The sequence below is a fragment of the Myodes glareolus genome, chromosome 24 (assembly GCF_982192425.1).
Source record: "Myodes glareolus chromosome 24, mMyoGla1.1, whole genome shotgun sequence".
Classification (NCBI taxonomy): domain Eukaryota; kingdom Metazoa; phylum Chordata; class Mammalia; order Rodentia; family Cricetidae; genus Myodes; species Myodes glareolus.
Window position 1 is genome coordinate 33,297,399 of NC_142049.1, and position 17,696 is coordinate 33,315,094.

Below are 17,696 nucleotides of genomic sequence, written 5' to 3' on the forward strand. Positions count from 1 at the left end.
CCTGCCTCGCGAGCGCAGGTATGAAAGGCGTGCACCACCAGGCCCTGACCAAAGGCTTTTTCTTAAATTTTGTCTCATGCCCAGAGGCTCGAATTCCAGGCGGACGCCGTAGGGCAGCCCACAGAGCCTATCGGACGTCGTCACGTTGGAAACGGTATACCCCTTTCGGGTCCGTAGGAGAACGGGGAGGGCGCGAGCCAGCGTGCGCGCGCAGGAGTCCCGCCTCCCGGCGTCTGCGGTTGGCTGTCGCCCAGCGAAGGAAGAGGAAGTGGAGGGGAAGGAGGGGCGGGCCGGGCTCCGCCGCGAGCCCATTGGCCGCGCAGTCCCGTCGCCTCACGCTATTGGGCGGGCGCCGTCGTGCGTCAGCCTGCGCTTCGGGCCGCAGACCGGATCGCTAGCGCCGGCCGGCTCCCTCAGGGAGGGTTCCACAGCCGGCTGGCGGAGCGGGCGGCGCCGCGTCTGGCCGAGCGCGGGCCGGAGCAGGGCGGAGGGGCCGACGACGGGCGGCGCCAGGTCCGGGAGATCCGGGCGAGCGGGGCCCGGGAGCGCGGCGGGCGGAAGGCGGGCGTTGGCACGGACGATAGGGCCTGGGCGCTTTGGGGGGCCGTGGCCGTCCGGGCTCTGCCTTGAGTGGTCAGGCGATGGTTGTAGATCTCTCTGCAGATGGGACTTTTGTTTATTCCCCACACCCCGGACTGCTGTAGGTAAAGCGGCTGATGCACCCTGGTGTCATCGGTCGTGGCCATAGTGAGTTTTCCTGGCGTGTGTGTGCGCGCCCCTTCGGGATTTAAGGAGTGGGGTGACATTGTGCAGTGGTCGCCTGTGACTACTCCAGGGCTGGCGACTCCACCTCTAATGAAAGGGGTATTTCCCTTCCTTCTCCCGTTCTTGGTCCAGCTTTCCCTCTCGAGCTCTCGTCCCCCTGCCCCCCAGCTCTCCTTCTCCCCTTCTTACCTTCTCTGTCTCTGCTGCAGTTAAACTGCAGAACGGTGTGAGTAACAGTATCATAAGCTATGGGTCTTCAACGTTTCTGTTTGACTTCCAGGCCCGACCACCGGGAGGAAACATGCCTTCTGAGTCCTTCTGTTTGGCTGCCCAGTCTCGACTTGATTCCAAATGGTTGAAGACAGATATCCAGGTGGGGTTGGCGTGTTGTCGTGTTCTTTGTGTGTGTCCCCGTCTCTATAAAGTTTTTGGTTAAGTAGAACATGTGTGTGGCTAGCAACTAGACGTTGTCTGAGGAGGGTTATTTCTCATAACCTACGACGTAACGTTTGTTATGACTGTTGAGGTAGATGCTGTGTGGTTGTGTTTTAATTAAAGTCATTTGTAAGTTTAAGAAACTTGAGAGCTAGTTATGCAATTTTTCAGTTTTTATTCAGGAGTGTTTTTTTTTTCTTTTTCTTTTTTAAGACAGGGTTTCATATTCCCGGGCTGGCCTTGAACTCTCCATGTAGGTGAGGATGACCTGAAATCCGATCCTTTTGCCTCCACCTCTGGACTGGTAGCGTTGTGGGCATGTGCCACCTTGCTGGGTTTCTGTAGTGCAGTTAGGCAAGCACTTGAGCAGCTGAATGCCATCCCAACTCTTGCCAACACTCTTAGTCAAGACGTGGCTGTTGTCAGTTTGTTTTTTTCTCTCGTATTTTTAGACAGGGTCTTCCTATGCACCTCACCGTGGCTGGCTGGCTGGCCCCTGCCTCCTGAGTGCTGGGATTAAAGGCATGTGCCACCTTGCCCACGGTGTTTGTTTCTTCCTGATACTTTTGGAGAAGATTGTTAGCTGTGCAGGGCAGCAGTGAAGTGAAGTCAGTTGTCATTTTCCGCGATTTTGTGCTTTGCTTCTGGAGAGGTGAAGGTTTAGTTGAGCTTTTGGTTTTATATAGCTTGCAGCTGTAATTAAAAGGAATGTTCAGATTTTTGCACCAGGAATATGAGAAATAGAATCCTGGCCTGTGTCTGTAATGTTTAGTTAAGGAATTACAAGTGTCAGGAGATTATGAGATAAATGCTCACGATAAGATTTTTGAGGCTGATTGTTTATGAGCTACTTGCTGTTTGTGCATAGTGTAGACGGGTACTTTTGGATCTCCGTTACCACAGACATGAAAAGGTGTCTGAGTTGTGTCTGTTGTCTGTGTCCTTTCCTCTTCGGGGGCTAACCACATTAAATATTTGTCAGATAACTCATTTTTTTAACAGTCTTTCTTAGAGTTCATTATGTAGCATTTGTGACTGTAAGGTAGTGTAAGCAGCCTTTGATTGTGGAGTTTTGTAATCAAGTGTTATTGCCTCTTTCTGATTTCCTAGTCCCTTCAAACAGAGTGTCAGTACATAACAGACCAGGTGTTGAGGACTATTGTAGATGACTGTTGCAAATGACAGGTGTGTTGAGGACTGTTGCAGATGACTGTTGCAGATGACAGGTGTGTTGAGGAATTTTGTACATGACTTGCAGATGACAGGTGTATTGAGGATTGTTGGAGATGACAGGTGTGTTGAGGACTGTTGTACATGACGGTTGCAGATGACAGGTGTGTTGAGGAATTTTGTACATGACTTGCAGATGACAGGTGTGTTGAGGAATTTTGTACATGACAGGTGTGTTGAGGATTGTTGGAGATGACAGGTGTGTTGAGGACTGTTGTACATGACGGTTGCAGATGACAGTTGTGTTGAGGACTGTTGTACATGGCGGTTGCAGATGACAGGTGTGTTGAGGACTGTTGTACATGACGGTTGCAGATGACAGGTGTGTTGAGGATTGTTGGAGATGACAGGTGTGTTGAGGACTGTTGTACATGATGGTTGCAGATGACAGGTGAGTTGAGGATTGTTGGAGATGACAGGTGTGTTGAGGACTGTTGTACATGACGGTTGCAGATGACAGGTGAGTTGAGGACTGTTGTACATGACTGTTGCAGTTGAGCACTGTTGCAGATGACAGGTGTGTTATTCATGGTGTGATGATAGATAGGACTGAGCTAAGGAGACTTCAGTGGTTTGTTACTTACCCTTTGTTGTTTAAATACCTCTTTTGTTTAACTATTTATGTTTGCTTTCTTTTTTCTTTTATAAGCAGATTAGGTAGGTGAGAAATAAGTGATTTCTTATTATGAAATACTGAGAGGCAGGCAAACTTTAAAAAACATTTAAATTTTATTTACTCCTGTGTGTATATGACAGGTGTCATTGTGCTCATGTGCAAGGGTACACATGCGCCACCCACATGTGTAGAGGTTAGAGGACAACCTCTGTCAGTCCTGAACGTCCGTGTTGTTTGAGGCAGGGTCACTCTCATTTGCTGCTCTGTGTGGCCCAGCCAGGTGGCCTGTATGCTTCCACAGAAATTCTCTCTCTGCCTCCTATCTTCCTGCAGTTTGGAATACTGAGATTACACACATGCTCTGCTGAGCTTGGATTTCTAGATGAGTTCCACAGACCTAAACTCAGGTTGTCAGGCTTCTTAACAATTGCTTTTTCTTGCTCAACCAACTTCCCACCCCAAGACAAATTTGCTTTTTGTGATTGATATACTTCGAGACACTTGTTGAGGTCAAGAAAATGTTTTAAGGGCTGGGAGTTTATAGCTCCGTGGTAGAGTGGATTCCTAGTGTGTTTGAAGCCTTGGTTTAGATTGTTATCAATGCAGAAAAACCAAAACCTGAAACCATACCCAAAAAACCCACATCAAACAAAAACAGAGAATCTACTCCCTCTACTTAATGGGGTTGTTTTTCCCGCCTTAGTAATCAAACTGAATAACTGCCAAATGTGAGTTTAGTATTTTGATTCAAAACTAGCTTAATAATGCACTGATTGTCTCTGAAGAGTCAGATATATATAAAATGAAGCACTATTCATATCTTAGAATACATATCACTTTATTTATTCAGTGGCATATTAGTGTTTGACCTTCTTAGACATTATGTTTAAAAGTCTTCCCACTATCTCCCAAGAACAAGCTACTAGGCTTTGGTTACATGTCAGAGGAAAATGTGTGTGGTGATACAGATATGTAAATGGCTTGTGCGCTTTCTCTTTCATTGCTTTCTAAACATGAGGGATGCAGACTGGGCAGTGGTGGCGCATGCCTTTAATCCTAGTACTTGGAGGGCAGAGACAGGTGGATCTTTGCGTTCGAGGTTAGCCTGGTCTACAGAGCTCCAGGACAGCCAGAGCTACACAAAGAAACTCTGTCTTGAAGAAAAGAAATACAAGGAATGCATGTTGTTCTTCTCTAAGGCTTAGACCCAGTGTCCCTTTTTGGGATCCTGGCAAACCCACATTGCACATACTCATCTTACACTGGCCGACTTTGCCTTTTGTGTGGGAGGTGGAGTATGTGTTGTCTTCCCAGACTGGGAATTTCCTTATTTCCTCTTAGGTTTTTGCATTGACATACAGTTAATAAATAGTATGTGGGAAAGATATACATATGTATGTATACGTGTAAATTTTAGACAGTTTATTTTTATAGGCTTATTTTGTTTGAAATACCCAAGAAAATATTAGTAACTTTAGAAAGAAAATGTTTTTGAAGTATGAAAAATTTTAATATGTGTATAATAAGCCTAGAACCTTGGCATAGATACTTTATTGTGGATATTAACATGTCAGGCCTAGTTCTTTACAACCAGTAGTTTTTAATATAGTGTCCATTGTAGGCCAAGTACTCACCTGGCTTTCACATACACAAACCTACACACACACACACACACACACACACACACACACACACACTCTCAAAGCATTGTGGGCTGGGAAAGTGGCTCAGAAAAGTCAGAAAAGAGCTTGCTGGGCAATCGTGAGGACCCAGCTCTGATTTCTACCACACACGGTGGCTGTGGTGACCCTCTTGTTATGTCAGTGCTGAAAGGCCAAGGCCAGAGTTCCCAAGACAAGCTTAGTAACTAGACTAGCTGAATGACAGGCGCTGGGTTCAAGGGAGGCCTTCAGTGTCAGGAAACAGGGATTGCTGGTCTCAACTTCTGGCCTCCAGACACATATGTATGTGCATTTGCACACACCAGTCCACCCATTCACATTTATGCATGCATATACATGCCAAGAAAACTCTTCACACTTGAATGTTTAGCACTCCTAATTTTTATGTACATTTATTGGGGCATTTAGTGTTCATTACTCTCAAAAAGACAATATAATAAAGGGGTGAAATGTGTGACCTTATAATGTTTATCTGAGCTGGTTGTAGTTTTTCAGTGAGCCAAAAAGAAAATTACTTACAGGACATAGTAGTATGTTATACTTTCAGACTTTTGTTTCTTAAAATGTTTTCCTTTTGTCACTCTTGATGAAAGACTAAGGGTATGTCTTTGGGCATGAGACCAGATAGAAATTTTTTGCTCTTTCTTATATAAGCTACACTCAGGAATTTTCTATTTAAGGATTCTTTGAAATGGCACATGAAATTGGATATGCCTGAAGCACTTTTTTTAAACCTTTTCATTTTGAAAATAGTGATAGACTCAGAAAGTTGCCAACAACATAGTAAGATGAGTGTGTTCCCTTTAAGCAGATGCTCCCAATGCTTATATTTTGTTTCACTGTGACATACTATCAAAATCAGTAGTTTGCATCCTTCCAGTTCATATGCACAGTTGTGTGCCATTCTGCCTTAATGTCCATTCATGTAGCTGTCACCACCTGAGTGATGTTCTTGGTGCTGCCCTCTGTGTCACTTCCCTCACAATCTGATCTCCAGCATGGAGAATCAATCTCATCTGTCTAGTTATCTTTAGATTATCGTATGGTGTGTGGTTTTTCTGAGGTCAGCTTTTTAACTTAGCAGAATGCATTTAGAGTTTTTGTGTTAACCAGTAGTAAAATTCTGGATCATTTATTTATCTGTATTTGGCACATAGTCATCAATTCAAAATGATTTAGCTCAAAAGTGTATTTAAGAATTAAACATTGACTATGAATACTGTCATTATGCTTAGACATGTCAGTAGATCCAAAGGTGTATGCGCAGGGACGTCTGATGAGTGCTGCTCCTCGGTTGTGACTAACTGGCTGGTTGCTGATATGCTGACATAAAAGAGTGTGGTGAATGTAGGGAATCTGATGTCTTTGGGATTCTCTTTCCCTGTATCTAAGTAAAATCGCCTCAATAGAATAGTATTGTTAATAGACTTCCATAATGAAATTTAGGGTTTGCTGTTTTTGTGTATGACATTTTGTTGGGTTGATTGAAACATTAGGTAGAGTTATTGACTTGGGTGTTCCTATGCTATTATTAAAAAGAATCTTCAAATACAAACTTGGCTCTGCTGTTCCAGTTTAAGGAACATACCCAAAAGACAGGGCTTCACTATTTGGCTCCTAGACTTCACACTGCACACATCCACAGAGGAGTGCATCCTCTCTCTCTGCAGGACCTAGATGCAAACTTGTGTTCCTCTCTCCTGCAGTGAGTTCCTATTAACTACCTCCAGATTCTTCAGTTTTATGCAGTGTAAAGTAGTTGATAGTGATTTGCTATAATAACTTTTGTAGATAGTGTGACTTTTTATTGATGCTTTTGATTATATGCACTTTGTAAATCTTGTTAATCATTTTTAAATTAAAACATTTTTATTTTTATGTATGTGTCTTAGTGAGTTCTTTCTGGAGTTCTTTCAGAGTGCATTTGATCCCCAGGCTGGAGTTAAAGGCAGCTGTGCACTATCTGACGTAGATTTAGGGAACCAAACTCAGGTAAAAAGGACACAAGCTGGTGGGACAGGCTTATAACCCCGGCTTCTTGGGAAGCTGAGGCAGCATGGTTATAAGTTCAAGTCCTTTCCATGGGCACCTCAGTAAGGCACTACCTCAGAAATTTCAGAGCACAGTGGGGAGAAAAGGAAAGGCTGGGAAGACTGGAGGTGGAGATCTCAGTGGTAGGGTAGAGTGCTTGCCTCCCGTGAGATAGGCCTGGACTTAGTGAGTACCTCAGGAAGGTTTCTTCTGGCTCCTGAGGAATGAGTAGAGAAAGGAAGTTCTTTGATATCATGTGACTATAAATCCGCATAGAAATAGTGGCCTGATGTGTTTATGGGAGGCTCTGCCTGGACTCATGTGTGTTTAGGGGATAGGAGCAAAGACTGGGGGAGCATCATACAGATAAAGTTCGCACTGCAGTATTTTACATCACTCCATTGGGTCTTTCTTCTGAGACAGGGTTTCTCTGTGACTTTGGAACCTGTCCTGGAATGCATTCTGTAGGCCAGGCTGACCTTGAACTCACAGAGATCTGCCTATTTCTGCCTCCCAAGTGCTGGGATTAACGGCATGTGGCATCATCATCTAGCCTACTTGGGTTCTTTCTATAGAGCTTTTAATGCTTTTTTTCTGCTGAATCAATCACCGATACCAATTCTTGAATGATTCTGTCATTTGCATTGATCAGTTACTCTAGTTATAGGTTGGTGTATTTTTGCTAAAATATGATTAAATATTGAGCATTATAAATATGCTATGTTATGCTAGATTTTGTTTTATATCTTTATTTTTGAGATTAATTTTATGTTTCCTAAGTTGACTTTATAAATTTTTGATCCAACTGCTTTAGCCTTCTGAATGTCTGGGAGAACAGGCATGCATTATAGTACCTGGCTGTGGATTTAGTTTTAGCTTAGATTTTTTTTTTTTTTAAAGGGATAAGCAGAGGTTGGGGAGAATGGGGGTATGGTTAATGTACAATATGTATATGTATGAAAATAAAAAATCTGAATGAGTTTTGCTTTGGTATATATGTCATTTGCCTGAGATCAGTTTTCTTTCCAAGCTCTGTCTTAGTGTTTAGTTAGGTTGGTCCATATACTCTTAGGTAATTTGAACCCCTGCTGCTGGGCCCTTCCGAAGACTACCTAATGCTTGTTGGGGGATGCTCTCACTGTTGCACTTGGGTTGTGTTGCTTGAGGCCATGCTTCATGTCTGTCTGTTGGTTATTGGTTCCTGTAGTCTTTCACATTGTGTTCCTCATGACATCCAGCCCGTGCCTTCCAAGAGAAGATTACTTGCCATGTATGCAGCCTCTGTCCCTTGCTCTTCTCTGGCGATGCCAACACACATCTCCATCACACACAGGGAACTGATGACAGAACAAAGTAACTTCATACCAAAATCCAACATGGGAGCTCTGGGTTTATAGATTGGGGCTGACTCAAAGGCTGCTGCATCGCTGTAGGCCTATCTCCCCTATCTCCCCAGGGGGGACTCGTGGACACTCACCCTGGTGCCTGATAGATGTGCCCGTCTCCTCTCTAGGTGTCTGTTTACTACATCTATAGTCTCAAGGAGGGTCCTTGTAAATCTCGGTAGTTTCAAGGACCTTCTGAGACTTGCAAGTTAATTGCTTCTCAGTCTTCTGGGCTGCCCCTTTTCCTTTCTGGGCGGAAGATTTCAGCTCTGAAAAACTGCTGCATAATTGTGGTGGTCTGAATGAGAGATGCTCCTCATAGGCGTATGTATTTGAACACTTGGTCCGCAGTTGGTTGGACTGTGAGGTGCTTTGCTGGAGAAACGCTGCGCTGTGGGTAGGCTTTGTGATGTTCCAGCCTCATCCTACTTCAGGTCTGTCTTCCTGCTCAGCCTTGCTCTCATGCCGCTCCTGCCATTATAGACTTCCTCTTTTTTTTAAAAAAATTATTTTTATTTTATGTGCATTGGTGGTTTGCCTGCATGTATGTCTATTTGAGGGTGTAAGTCCCCTGGAACTGGAGTTGTGAGTCACCATGTGGGTGCCGGGAATCGAATTCAGGACCTCTGGAAGAGCAATTAACGCTCTTAACTGCTGAGTCATCTCTCCAGCCCCATTATAGACCTTCTTTCCCAAGGCAAAATAAGCTCTTCTGTAGGTCACTTTTGGGTCACAGCAACAGAAAAGTAAGATAATGGTCCTACACCACCCCAGTGATTAAAGAATGGATCTCTTCCCTTCCTCCCTTTCTTCTTTCCTTTCCTTCCTGTCTCCCTCTTTTCCTCCCCTCCCTCCCTTCCTTCCTGTCTCCCTCTTTTCTTTCCTTCTTTTCTTCCTTGTGAATGTAGCATCTCCCTGGCTCAGTCTTTAACTATTGAAATGTTTCATCTTTTTTTTTTTTTTTTGCTGTTTTCTGTTTTTGAAGCTAGCCTCCAGCTTGCTGTGTAGCTGACGTTGATCTTAAACTTCTGATGTCCTGGTCGTACCTTCTGAGTGCTGGAACTGCAGGCATGCGTCACCATACCTGATTTAAGCAGTATTGGGGATTGAACCTAGGGCTTCTTAAATACTAAGCAAGAGTTCTCCTAGCCCATATTTTTACAAATTCACTTTTGAATGCCAGTGTCTCAATCTAGGCTGTATTCCAGACCACTGATAGGTGGTTACCAGCCAGTCTGTGGCCGTCCTAAAGTGCAGTTGGGGCTGAGCATAGTGCCCACTGTCTCTATTGGGATGTTGGCGTTTCCTGTATCCATCTGAGATTTTCCAGATTTATCCTTCTCTCCTGGAACACTTTGCTAAGATCTAGGTTTATATTCATCGCATATTAGTAGGGAGAGCTGTTGATGGTGAGTAATTTATTCATTGAGAAAAGGTTCATTTTGACTAGGAGCTTTGAAGATTCCACTTCATGGCTGATTGACTTGATCCTTTTTTCTGCACATCATAGGGTACCATGTGTAGCAAATTTGATCATCATATGCCAAGAAGCAGAAGGAAGACACATAGCTTGGGGTTCCACAGTTTCCTAAGTAACTAACTAGATGATCCAAGTAGGATCACTGTCCTAGTTGGGGTTCCTTTTGCTGTGATGAAGCACCCTGAAAAAGCAAGTTGGGGAGGGAAGGGTTTATTTGGCTTACACTTCCATGTTGCTGTTCATCACTGAAGAAAGTCAGGACAGGAATTCAAATGGCAGGAACCTGGAGGCAGGAGCTGATGCAGAGGCCATGGAGGGGAGTTGCTTACTGGTTTGCTTCCCATGGCTTGCTCAGCTGCTTTCTCAGAGAACCCAGGACCACCAGCCAAGGGGCGTCATCACCTTCAATGGGCTGGGCCTTCCCCATCAATCACTAATAAAGAAAATGCTCTACAGGCTTACCTGCCTGCGTCCTGATCTTAGGGAGGCATTTTCTCAATTGGGGTTCCTTCCTCTCAGATGACTGTAGCCTAGGGCAGCTGAGTGAGAACATCACTGTAGTCCCTTTCTGCAATAGTAGCCCTCTGAGGACCAAGCTGCAACTTGTGTAAATCTCTGCAGTTAAAAGTGAACCAATTCTCATTCCTGTTTTTATTGTCTGTCTTTCCTTACTTCTCACACCTGATCTGAACACTGATCTGAACTTTCCTTGTCGTGATTGATTGGCTCTTGGCTGTGACTCTTTTACTTTATGTTTTCATAGTTTCTTCCTCTTTCTCCCCCTTTATACATGGAGGCTTGGAAGGCTCCTGGGTTCCCTTGAGATCTGAGCATGACGGTTGGATGTAACTCCTGTAACCTAGCACACCCGAGCCTCAGTACCTGGCCTCTTTGCCTGTAGCCGTTTGCACTGTGGTGCAAACTGGATTCAGTTGGTAGGGTTTTTTAAAAATTCATTTTTATTTAATGTATGAGTGCTATGAATGTATACCTGCTTGCCAGAAGGGGGTGTCAGATCCCGTTATATATGGTTATATTAGCCACTGTGTGGTCGCTGGGACTTGAACTTGGGACTTAACCACTGAACTATCTCTCCAGTCCTTCATTGGTCAGTCTTAACTGTGTTCTCACTTTGGAAGCCATGCCTTCCCATTCCCTCGCTAAGTCTCAAGGTGGGAGCATGAGAGTGTGTTTTCAGGGGTCCTACTTCTCTCCTGCCAGTTGCTGCTCTACCAAGAGCCCCATGTTAGGGCTTCAGTCATTTCATTAGCAATGTGAACAGTAGTGACATAGTGTTGAGCAAAGCAGTTTCTATATGGAACTTAGCAGAATGCCAAGTTAGTTTTCTCTATTACTGTGTAACAAATCACTAAACACAAATTTAGCAACTTAAAATAATTTACTTATATTCTGACATTTTGATTGGTCAGGAATCTGGCTGCTGGGTAGCTTAGTCTTCTGGCAGCTGGTCCCTGCCCTCAGAGTCCTCCCTTCAGTTAGTTCCTTGTGTTGTGACTCGATGCCTGGACTCAGCAGCTGCCCTTCCGTTGGCATTCCATAGACCTCTACTTGTTTCTCCTTGGCCCTGTGGGAGCATCTCCTGATATTGTTTAGCCACTCTTGAGGGCGATTTCATTTGACAAGGTAGACTCCAAAGATAATGTTTCTTTTGCTTACCTAGGAAGCAATGGACTTGGAGCCTTCACTATTGAGTGTCAATTCACATTTGTCATAGAACACTAGCACCTAGTGGTGTGATAACATACCATCTTTTTTAAAATTTATTTTTATTTGATGTTCATTGGTGTTTTACCTGCATGTATGTCTGTGTGAGGGTGTCAGAAGCCTTGGAACTGGAGTTACAGATAGGTGTGAGCTTCCATGTGGGTGCTGGAAATTGAACCCGGGTCCTGTAGAAGAACAGTCAGTGCTCTTACCTGCTGAACCATCTCTCCAGCCCCATACCATCTTATTTATGGGTGTTGTGTGTAGTTTGTTGGAAAAGAGCACAAGGTGAATGAATACCCCAGAGGACCAGAATTCTGGGGACCATTTTATCCCCTTATGATATTTGATTATTCTCATTAATTTTATAATTTTATAAAAGTGAGATCTGAATGTTTACTTGCATAGATTAGGTGGGAAAGAACTGTGAAGAAATGGAGAAAAGTATGGAAGAATTCAGAGCGGGAGAGATGGCTCAGCATTTTAAAGTCCTCACTGCTCCCGCAGAAGACTCGGGTTTGGTTCCCAGCACCCACCTAGTGGCTCAAAACTGTTGGAAACTCCAGATGTAGGACATCCTATGCCCTCTGCTCCCACTGTGGGCTGCAGTGCATATGAGGTAGCCATAAACTTATGCCAGCTCATTTTATATTTTTTACACATAAAAAATATAGATGAATTCAGTAATGAGCGGTATGTGTGAAATTCTTTTGTGCTGAATTTATTTTAAAGAAACTGCTATTGAAGGTAGTGGGTGCTTCATGAAAATGGTGCCTCCAAGGAGCGGGATAGTAGAATTGTGTGTGTGTGTGTGTGTTTTTTGTTTTTTTTTTTTCAAAAGGCCCTGCCCTATAAAAAGGTGGATAGATGGGCTAGAGAGATGGCTCAGTGGTTAAGAGCACTTGCTGCTTTTGTGGAGGACCTGTGGGTTTGATTCCCAGCACCTGCATAGCCACTCACAACTATTTCCAGCTTCAGTTCCAGAGGTTTCAACACCTTCTTCCCTCTGAGGTCCTGTATGCACACGGTGCAATGCATACATGCAGGTAAAGCATTCATATATATAAAATAAAATAAATAAATCTTTGAAAAAAGAAAATGGACAAATAGAAGTCTGTTCCTCTCTCCCCTCCACCATCCCTCTCCTGTTCCTCCTTCCCCCTCCCTCTCCTTTTTTGATTTGAATAATTTTTTTTCATTATGTCGTTATGATTGGCGTGGTACTCACTAAGTAGTGATGGCCTCAAACTTACAGTGATCCTTATACCTCTGCCTCCCAGGTGCTGGGATGCAGGATTACAGCCGGGTTGAAGTCAGTCTTTTAAGTACATCTGTAGTAGAGAAAGTGGCTTCATTCGTACCTTCTCAGGGTGTTCCCAATGCCTTCTTTCTGAAACAGATGTGGACTAACTAGGGTGTTTTTATTTTTCCTTTTTACCCTTAAATGTTACTATTTACTCATGCGATTGAATTTACTGTTATCTGTTCCATCTCTTATGTATTGGGGATACTCAGAAGTGTTCTTAACTTTGGCAGGAACCTTGTCTTCATTAGTGTCTGTGCGATTTCAGCTATTGATTCTTTTCACTTTTCTTTTTCTTTTGGAGACAGTGTTTCTCTAGCTCTGACTGTCCTGGAATTCGCTTTGTAGACCAGGTTAACCTTGAACTCAGAGATCTGCCTGCCTCTTTTTCCAAGTGCTGAGATTAAAGGTGTGTTCCTCAACACCTCATTGATCTCAGACTTAGCCTCTCTCTCTAAGAGCCCTTGTTCTTTTTAGTGAGAAATGGTGTTCTGAGGCCAATATCTTGGTACTCAGTGTGGGAAGAGTGCTGTTATTCAAATTAAATTCTTTCCACACACAGAACAAATGTATTTCTTTAATTGATTAATTGCTTTTAAAAACACTACTTTTTCTCATTTTACATACCACTCCCAGTTTCCACTCCCCGCCTTCTCCCTTTCCTTCCACCTTCCCTCTATCCCACCTTTATCCACTCCTCAGAGAGGATAAGGTTTCAACAGTCTAGCACATTGCTTTGAGGAAGGACCAAGCCCTACCCACTATGTCTAGGCTGAGCCAAGGTATCCCTCCAAAGAGACTGGCTTCCAAAATACCAGTACAAGCAGTAGGAATAAAACCTGATCTCAGAGGTGAAAACAATGACATCTTGAAATTTGCCTGCAAATGAATGGAACTAGAAAAAACCATCCTGAGTGAGGTAACCCAGACCCAGAAAGATGAGCATGGGACGCACTCACTTGTAAGTGGATGCTAGCTGTAAAGCAAAGGATAATGAGCCTATAGTCTATGACCCCAGAGAAGCTAAGTAACAAGGAGAAACCTAAGAGAAGCATACATAGATTCCCCCAGGAAGGGGAAGTAGATAAGATCTCCTGAGAAAATTGGGAGCAAATGTATTTTAAAGATAAATTTCCAGTGAGATTTTAATCCAGATTGCTTAAAATGTTCTTTGACTTTTGTTTTTTACATTTAACACTGTAGTTTATAGTAACATTAATCTACTATACAGTAAACAGTTTTATCATATGAACATTACTTTATCAAATAATACACATGGAATCACTTTTAAATGATAATATCTGTGGTAATTAAGGTTATAAAAATGATGAGTACATAAGGTTTAAGAACTTTTTCTCATGATGCGGGTGGTGGCGCACGCTTTTGATTTCAGCACTCGGGGGCAGAGACGGTGGATCTCTGTGAGTTTGGGGCCAGCCTGGTCTACAGAGTGAGTTCCAAGACAAGAACAGAGACACAGGCTCTAAAGCTACAGAGAAACCGTGTCTCAAAAAAAAAGTTTTTTTTTCTCTCCAGGTGAAGTGGTTTATGCCTTTAATTCCAGAGGAGGCAGAGGCAGGAGAATCTCTGAGTTTGAGGCCAGCCTGGTCTACAAAGTGAGTTCCAGGACAGCCAAGCTGTTACACAGAGAAGCCATGTCTTGAAAAAACTGACTATATTCTAATTATATGAAGCTTAAAAAGTCAGTTAAAAATTTAAATATTTTTTGTGATTATAATTGCATCTTCTCCTTCTCTTTCCTCCCTCCAGACCCTCCCATAGACCCCCTCCTTGCTATCTTTCAAAATCTTGACCCTTTTTCATTAGTTTTTGTTACATACGCATATTGTATGTGTGCTTATGTGTTTGCGTGCGTGCGTGTGCACACACACACACATTCCTAAATTTAGCCCACTCAGTCTGTCTAATGTTGCTTCTGTGTTGTTTTCAGGGCTGACCACTTGGTACTGGATAGCTAATTGGTGTGTTCTGCCTGAGGAAGACTGTGTTTTCCACCCTCAGCATTTCTTAGTTGCCTGTAGCTCTTTGTATAGGATTGAGGTCCTGTGGGCTTTTTCCTTCCACATTAGCATGTTTGTTGTTGTTTTTGTTCGGCTCAAAAAGCATCTTTTTAAAAAATAAACCTGGGTTATTTTGCTTGTTTCTAGTTATAGGTTTTGTTTTTGTATACTGCAACTTGAATTAAAAATAAATGTTTATTTTATCTGTATGGGTGTTTTGTCTGCAACTATATCTGTGCATCACCAGCAAGCCTGTGAACCACCACGTGGGTGCTGGAAATCCAGCCCAGGTCCTCTGGAAGAGCAGCCAGTGTTCCTAAGTGCTGAGCCAATTCTCCAGCCCCAAAGCTCAAATTTTTGAGGATGGGAACAGTTTATGTTTCACACTTAGAAGGAACACTCACATACTGCTTTTTATATTCTTTGATTCCTCCATGTTCCATAAGTGTCTCCTCATACATAATCACTATGTTTTATTTTTGATCTTTTCAGAGCATGTGTATGCATGTATGCCCCTACTCCCCTTTTGCATGTTACATGAAATTTAGTATAGTGAATATCCAAAGCAGTCTTGAGGGAAAAGAGCAATTCTGGAACTTTCAATACTTAGTTAAAGTTATACTATGTAGGGATAGTAAGACAGACACCATGATAATACCACAAAGCCTAACGGTTAGAGTGCAGCAGAGGAGCCGCACAGGCCGACACATAGCTAGAGCTGTCGGGTTTTCCAGAATGATGCTGAGAGCTGTGACTCTATGGGGAGAAGGCTGAAACTTGTCCTCTGCATTTTGTCCTGTACGAAAACCAGTGAAATGGACCAGAGGCCTTACTCTAACACCAGAAACTTTGAAACTGCTAGTGGGAAATAGTGTGGAGATACTTGAAAACACAGACATAGAGATTATTGTTTAAAATAGTACCTCAGTGGGGCTGGAGAGATGGCTCAGTGGTTACCTATTCGTGTGTATAAAACCTGCCATTGTGACATATTGCTGTAATCACACAAGGAAGATTAGAGTTGGAGGTTGGACTAGGATGCCTAGTAAGAGCTTGTTTAAAAAAAATTAAACAAACAAAAACCCAGAACCACTAATTAAAGTCAACATGGTGTGCAGTGACATAATGTGCTTTCATCGTCCTGCTTTTGTTCTGTGATCTTTGACATGTTACTTGGTTTTAAATAAAGTAAATAGTTTATTGTTTTATTATTGAATAATTGAATAAAATAAGGGGAACCAGGTTTTTTTCTCCCTCTCTATATAATTCTTTAAGACCCGGTTGCTGAAGACTCTATACATTTTGCACATAGAACTTGAAGAAATTTTGAGCTAGAACTGACTTGAAAGCCCCTCTGTGAGGACTTACTCTCATCGTATCTGAAGATATATTGTAAGCTTCCAAGGGACAAAAGGAATCAGTAGTCCTACCCAGCCATGAGGCCTGCAAAACACAGCTATCACAGGCCCACTAAGATATCCCCCGTGATGCAACAGTTGAACTTTGATTTTGGAGTAACTAACAGCTGTCTAATTGTATTTGCAACCTACATAGTAGACCATTCATGCCCAATACTGTAAACCTACTCTACCTGTGCCTAGAATAAACTGATCTAATTTCTAACTGTATTCCAAATACTATCCTTGTATCTACAGGTAAGTGTAGGTCTCACCCCTTATCAAGGAAGTTTCTTTGGTAGCAGACAGAGGCAATTACAGAAAGTCACATCTGGTCAGACTACAGAGAGAAATAACCGTGATTGACACAACATAACACCCTCACCTAAGGCTAAAGGAACATCATGGAAGAGGGGGTGTAAGGTTGTAAGAGCCAGAGGACCAGGGGCCTCCTGTGAGATAGTGTCTCCTAGATACAGCAGGGATGCTGTATCCATAACAATGCAGCAGTGGTGTTACCTAAACAAGTCTCTACACAGTGTTGGCACCAGTGGATATGACAGTGTGGATGGGGAGATTTCACAAGGCCCCACCCCACATCAAGAGCGATGCCTGCTGAGAGAATCAGTTTTCTTCAGTGCTGAACCCCCTCTTAGGTTATCCGCTTCCAAGGTCAGCCCTAAACACATGAGCAACATTAGATTGACTTAGTAAGTAGTGCATATTTTATATATGTGTGTATAGATATGTGTAATATATATTATATGTATATAGCAATAATTGCAGAAGAGGGGGTCATGAATTGAGAGGGGCACATGAGTTGGAGTAGATCGAGTACTCATAACATTTTCAAAAACAAAAAAAATTAGAATAAAAACGATTTATATGGATCTCTCTATAAGTTTATCTTTTTGTATTTCCCAGCTCGCATTCACAAGAGATGGACTCTGTGGTCTGTGGAATGAAATGGTTAAAGATGGAGAAATTGTGTACACTGGGACAGAATTAACCCAAAATCGAGAGCTCCCTTCTAGGAAGGGTAAGAACTTTTAATGAATACCTTTTTATTTTGTAAATATCAGTATAATTGCATTTTAAAGTAAAATTTTAAAAATGCGTCTGTGCTTGCCTGTGTGTGTGTGTGTGTGTGTGTGTGTGTGTGTGTGTGTGTGTACAGGGGCCATGGTGTGCATGTCGGGACAACTTGGGAGTTGGTTCTCTCTGCTGTGTGAGTCTTGTGGATTGGACTCAGGTTGTCTAGTTTGGTGGTAAGTGCCTTTACATGCTGGACTATTTCCTTCTCCCCCTTTAAAAATTGCATTTATTTATTTATTTATTTATGTGTGTAAATTGTGTTTTCCAGAGACTGTAATGTGTTAGAAAAGCACTTGAGCTTTGATCTTGATATTTTGTTCTCCTTTTGATGATTTTTGTCTAGATGTTAGTTAATATGCCAAGCTGTCTGGAGTTTTTGTTTGTGTTAACTACCGTATAGCTTGTAGAAAGTCATGAATAGCTTCTCCTTTAAATTTTGAAAGAGATCTTCCTACTAACTATAAATGTTATTATTGTGAGATTGGGTGCAAATTATTCCTGAGTAAACCTTTGTCAGGGAGGAGTAATCCT

The 17,696-nt window shown here is 42.7% G+C and overlaps 1 protein-coding gene across 1 annotated transcript in view; it reads left to right on the forward strand.

The window, feature by feature from the left end:
* Nucleotides 1-374: 374 nt before the first annotated feature.
* The window catches only part of Herc2 (HECT and RLD domain containing E3 ubiquitin protein ligase 2), a 171,143-nt gene continuing 153,821 nt past the window's right edge, over nucleotides 375-17,696 (forward strand). Inside the window, 3 exon segments of the mRNA XM_085682685.2 lie at nucleotides 375-513; nucleotides 1,046-1,138; nucleotides 16,995-17,109. Of these exon segments, the coding sequence (XP_085538811.2) occupies nucleotides 1,067-1,138; nucleotides 16,995-17,109 (187 nt within the window). The 5' untranslated portion in view covers nucleotides 375-513; nucleotides 1,046-1,066.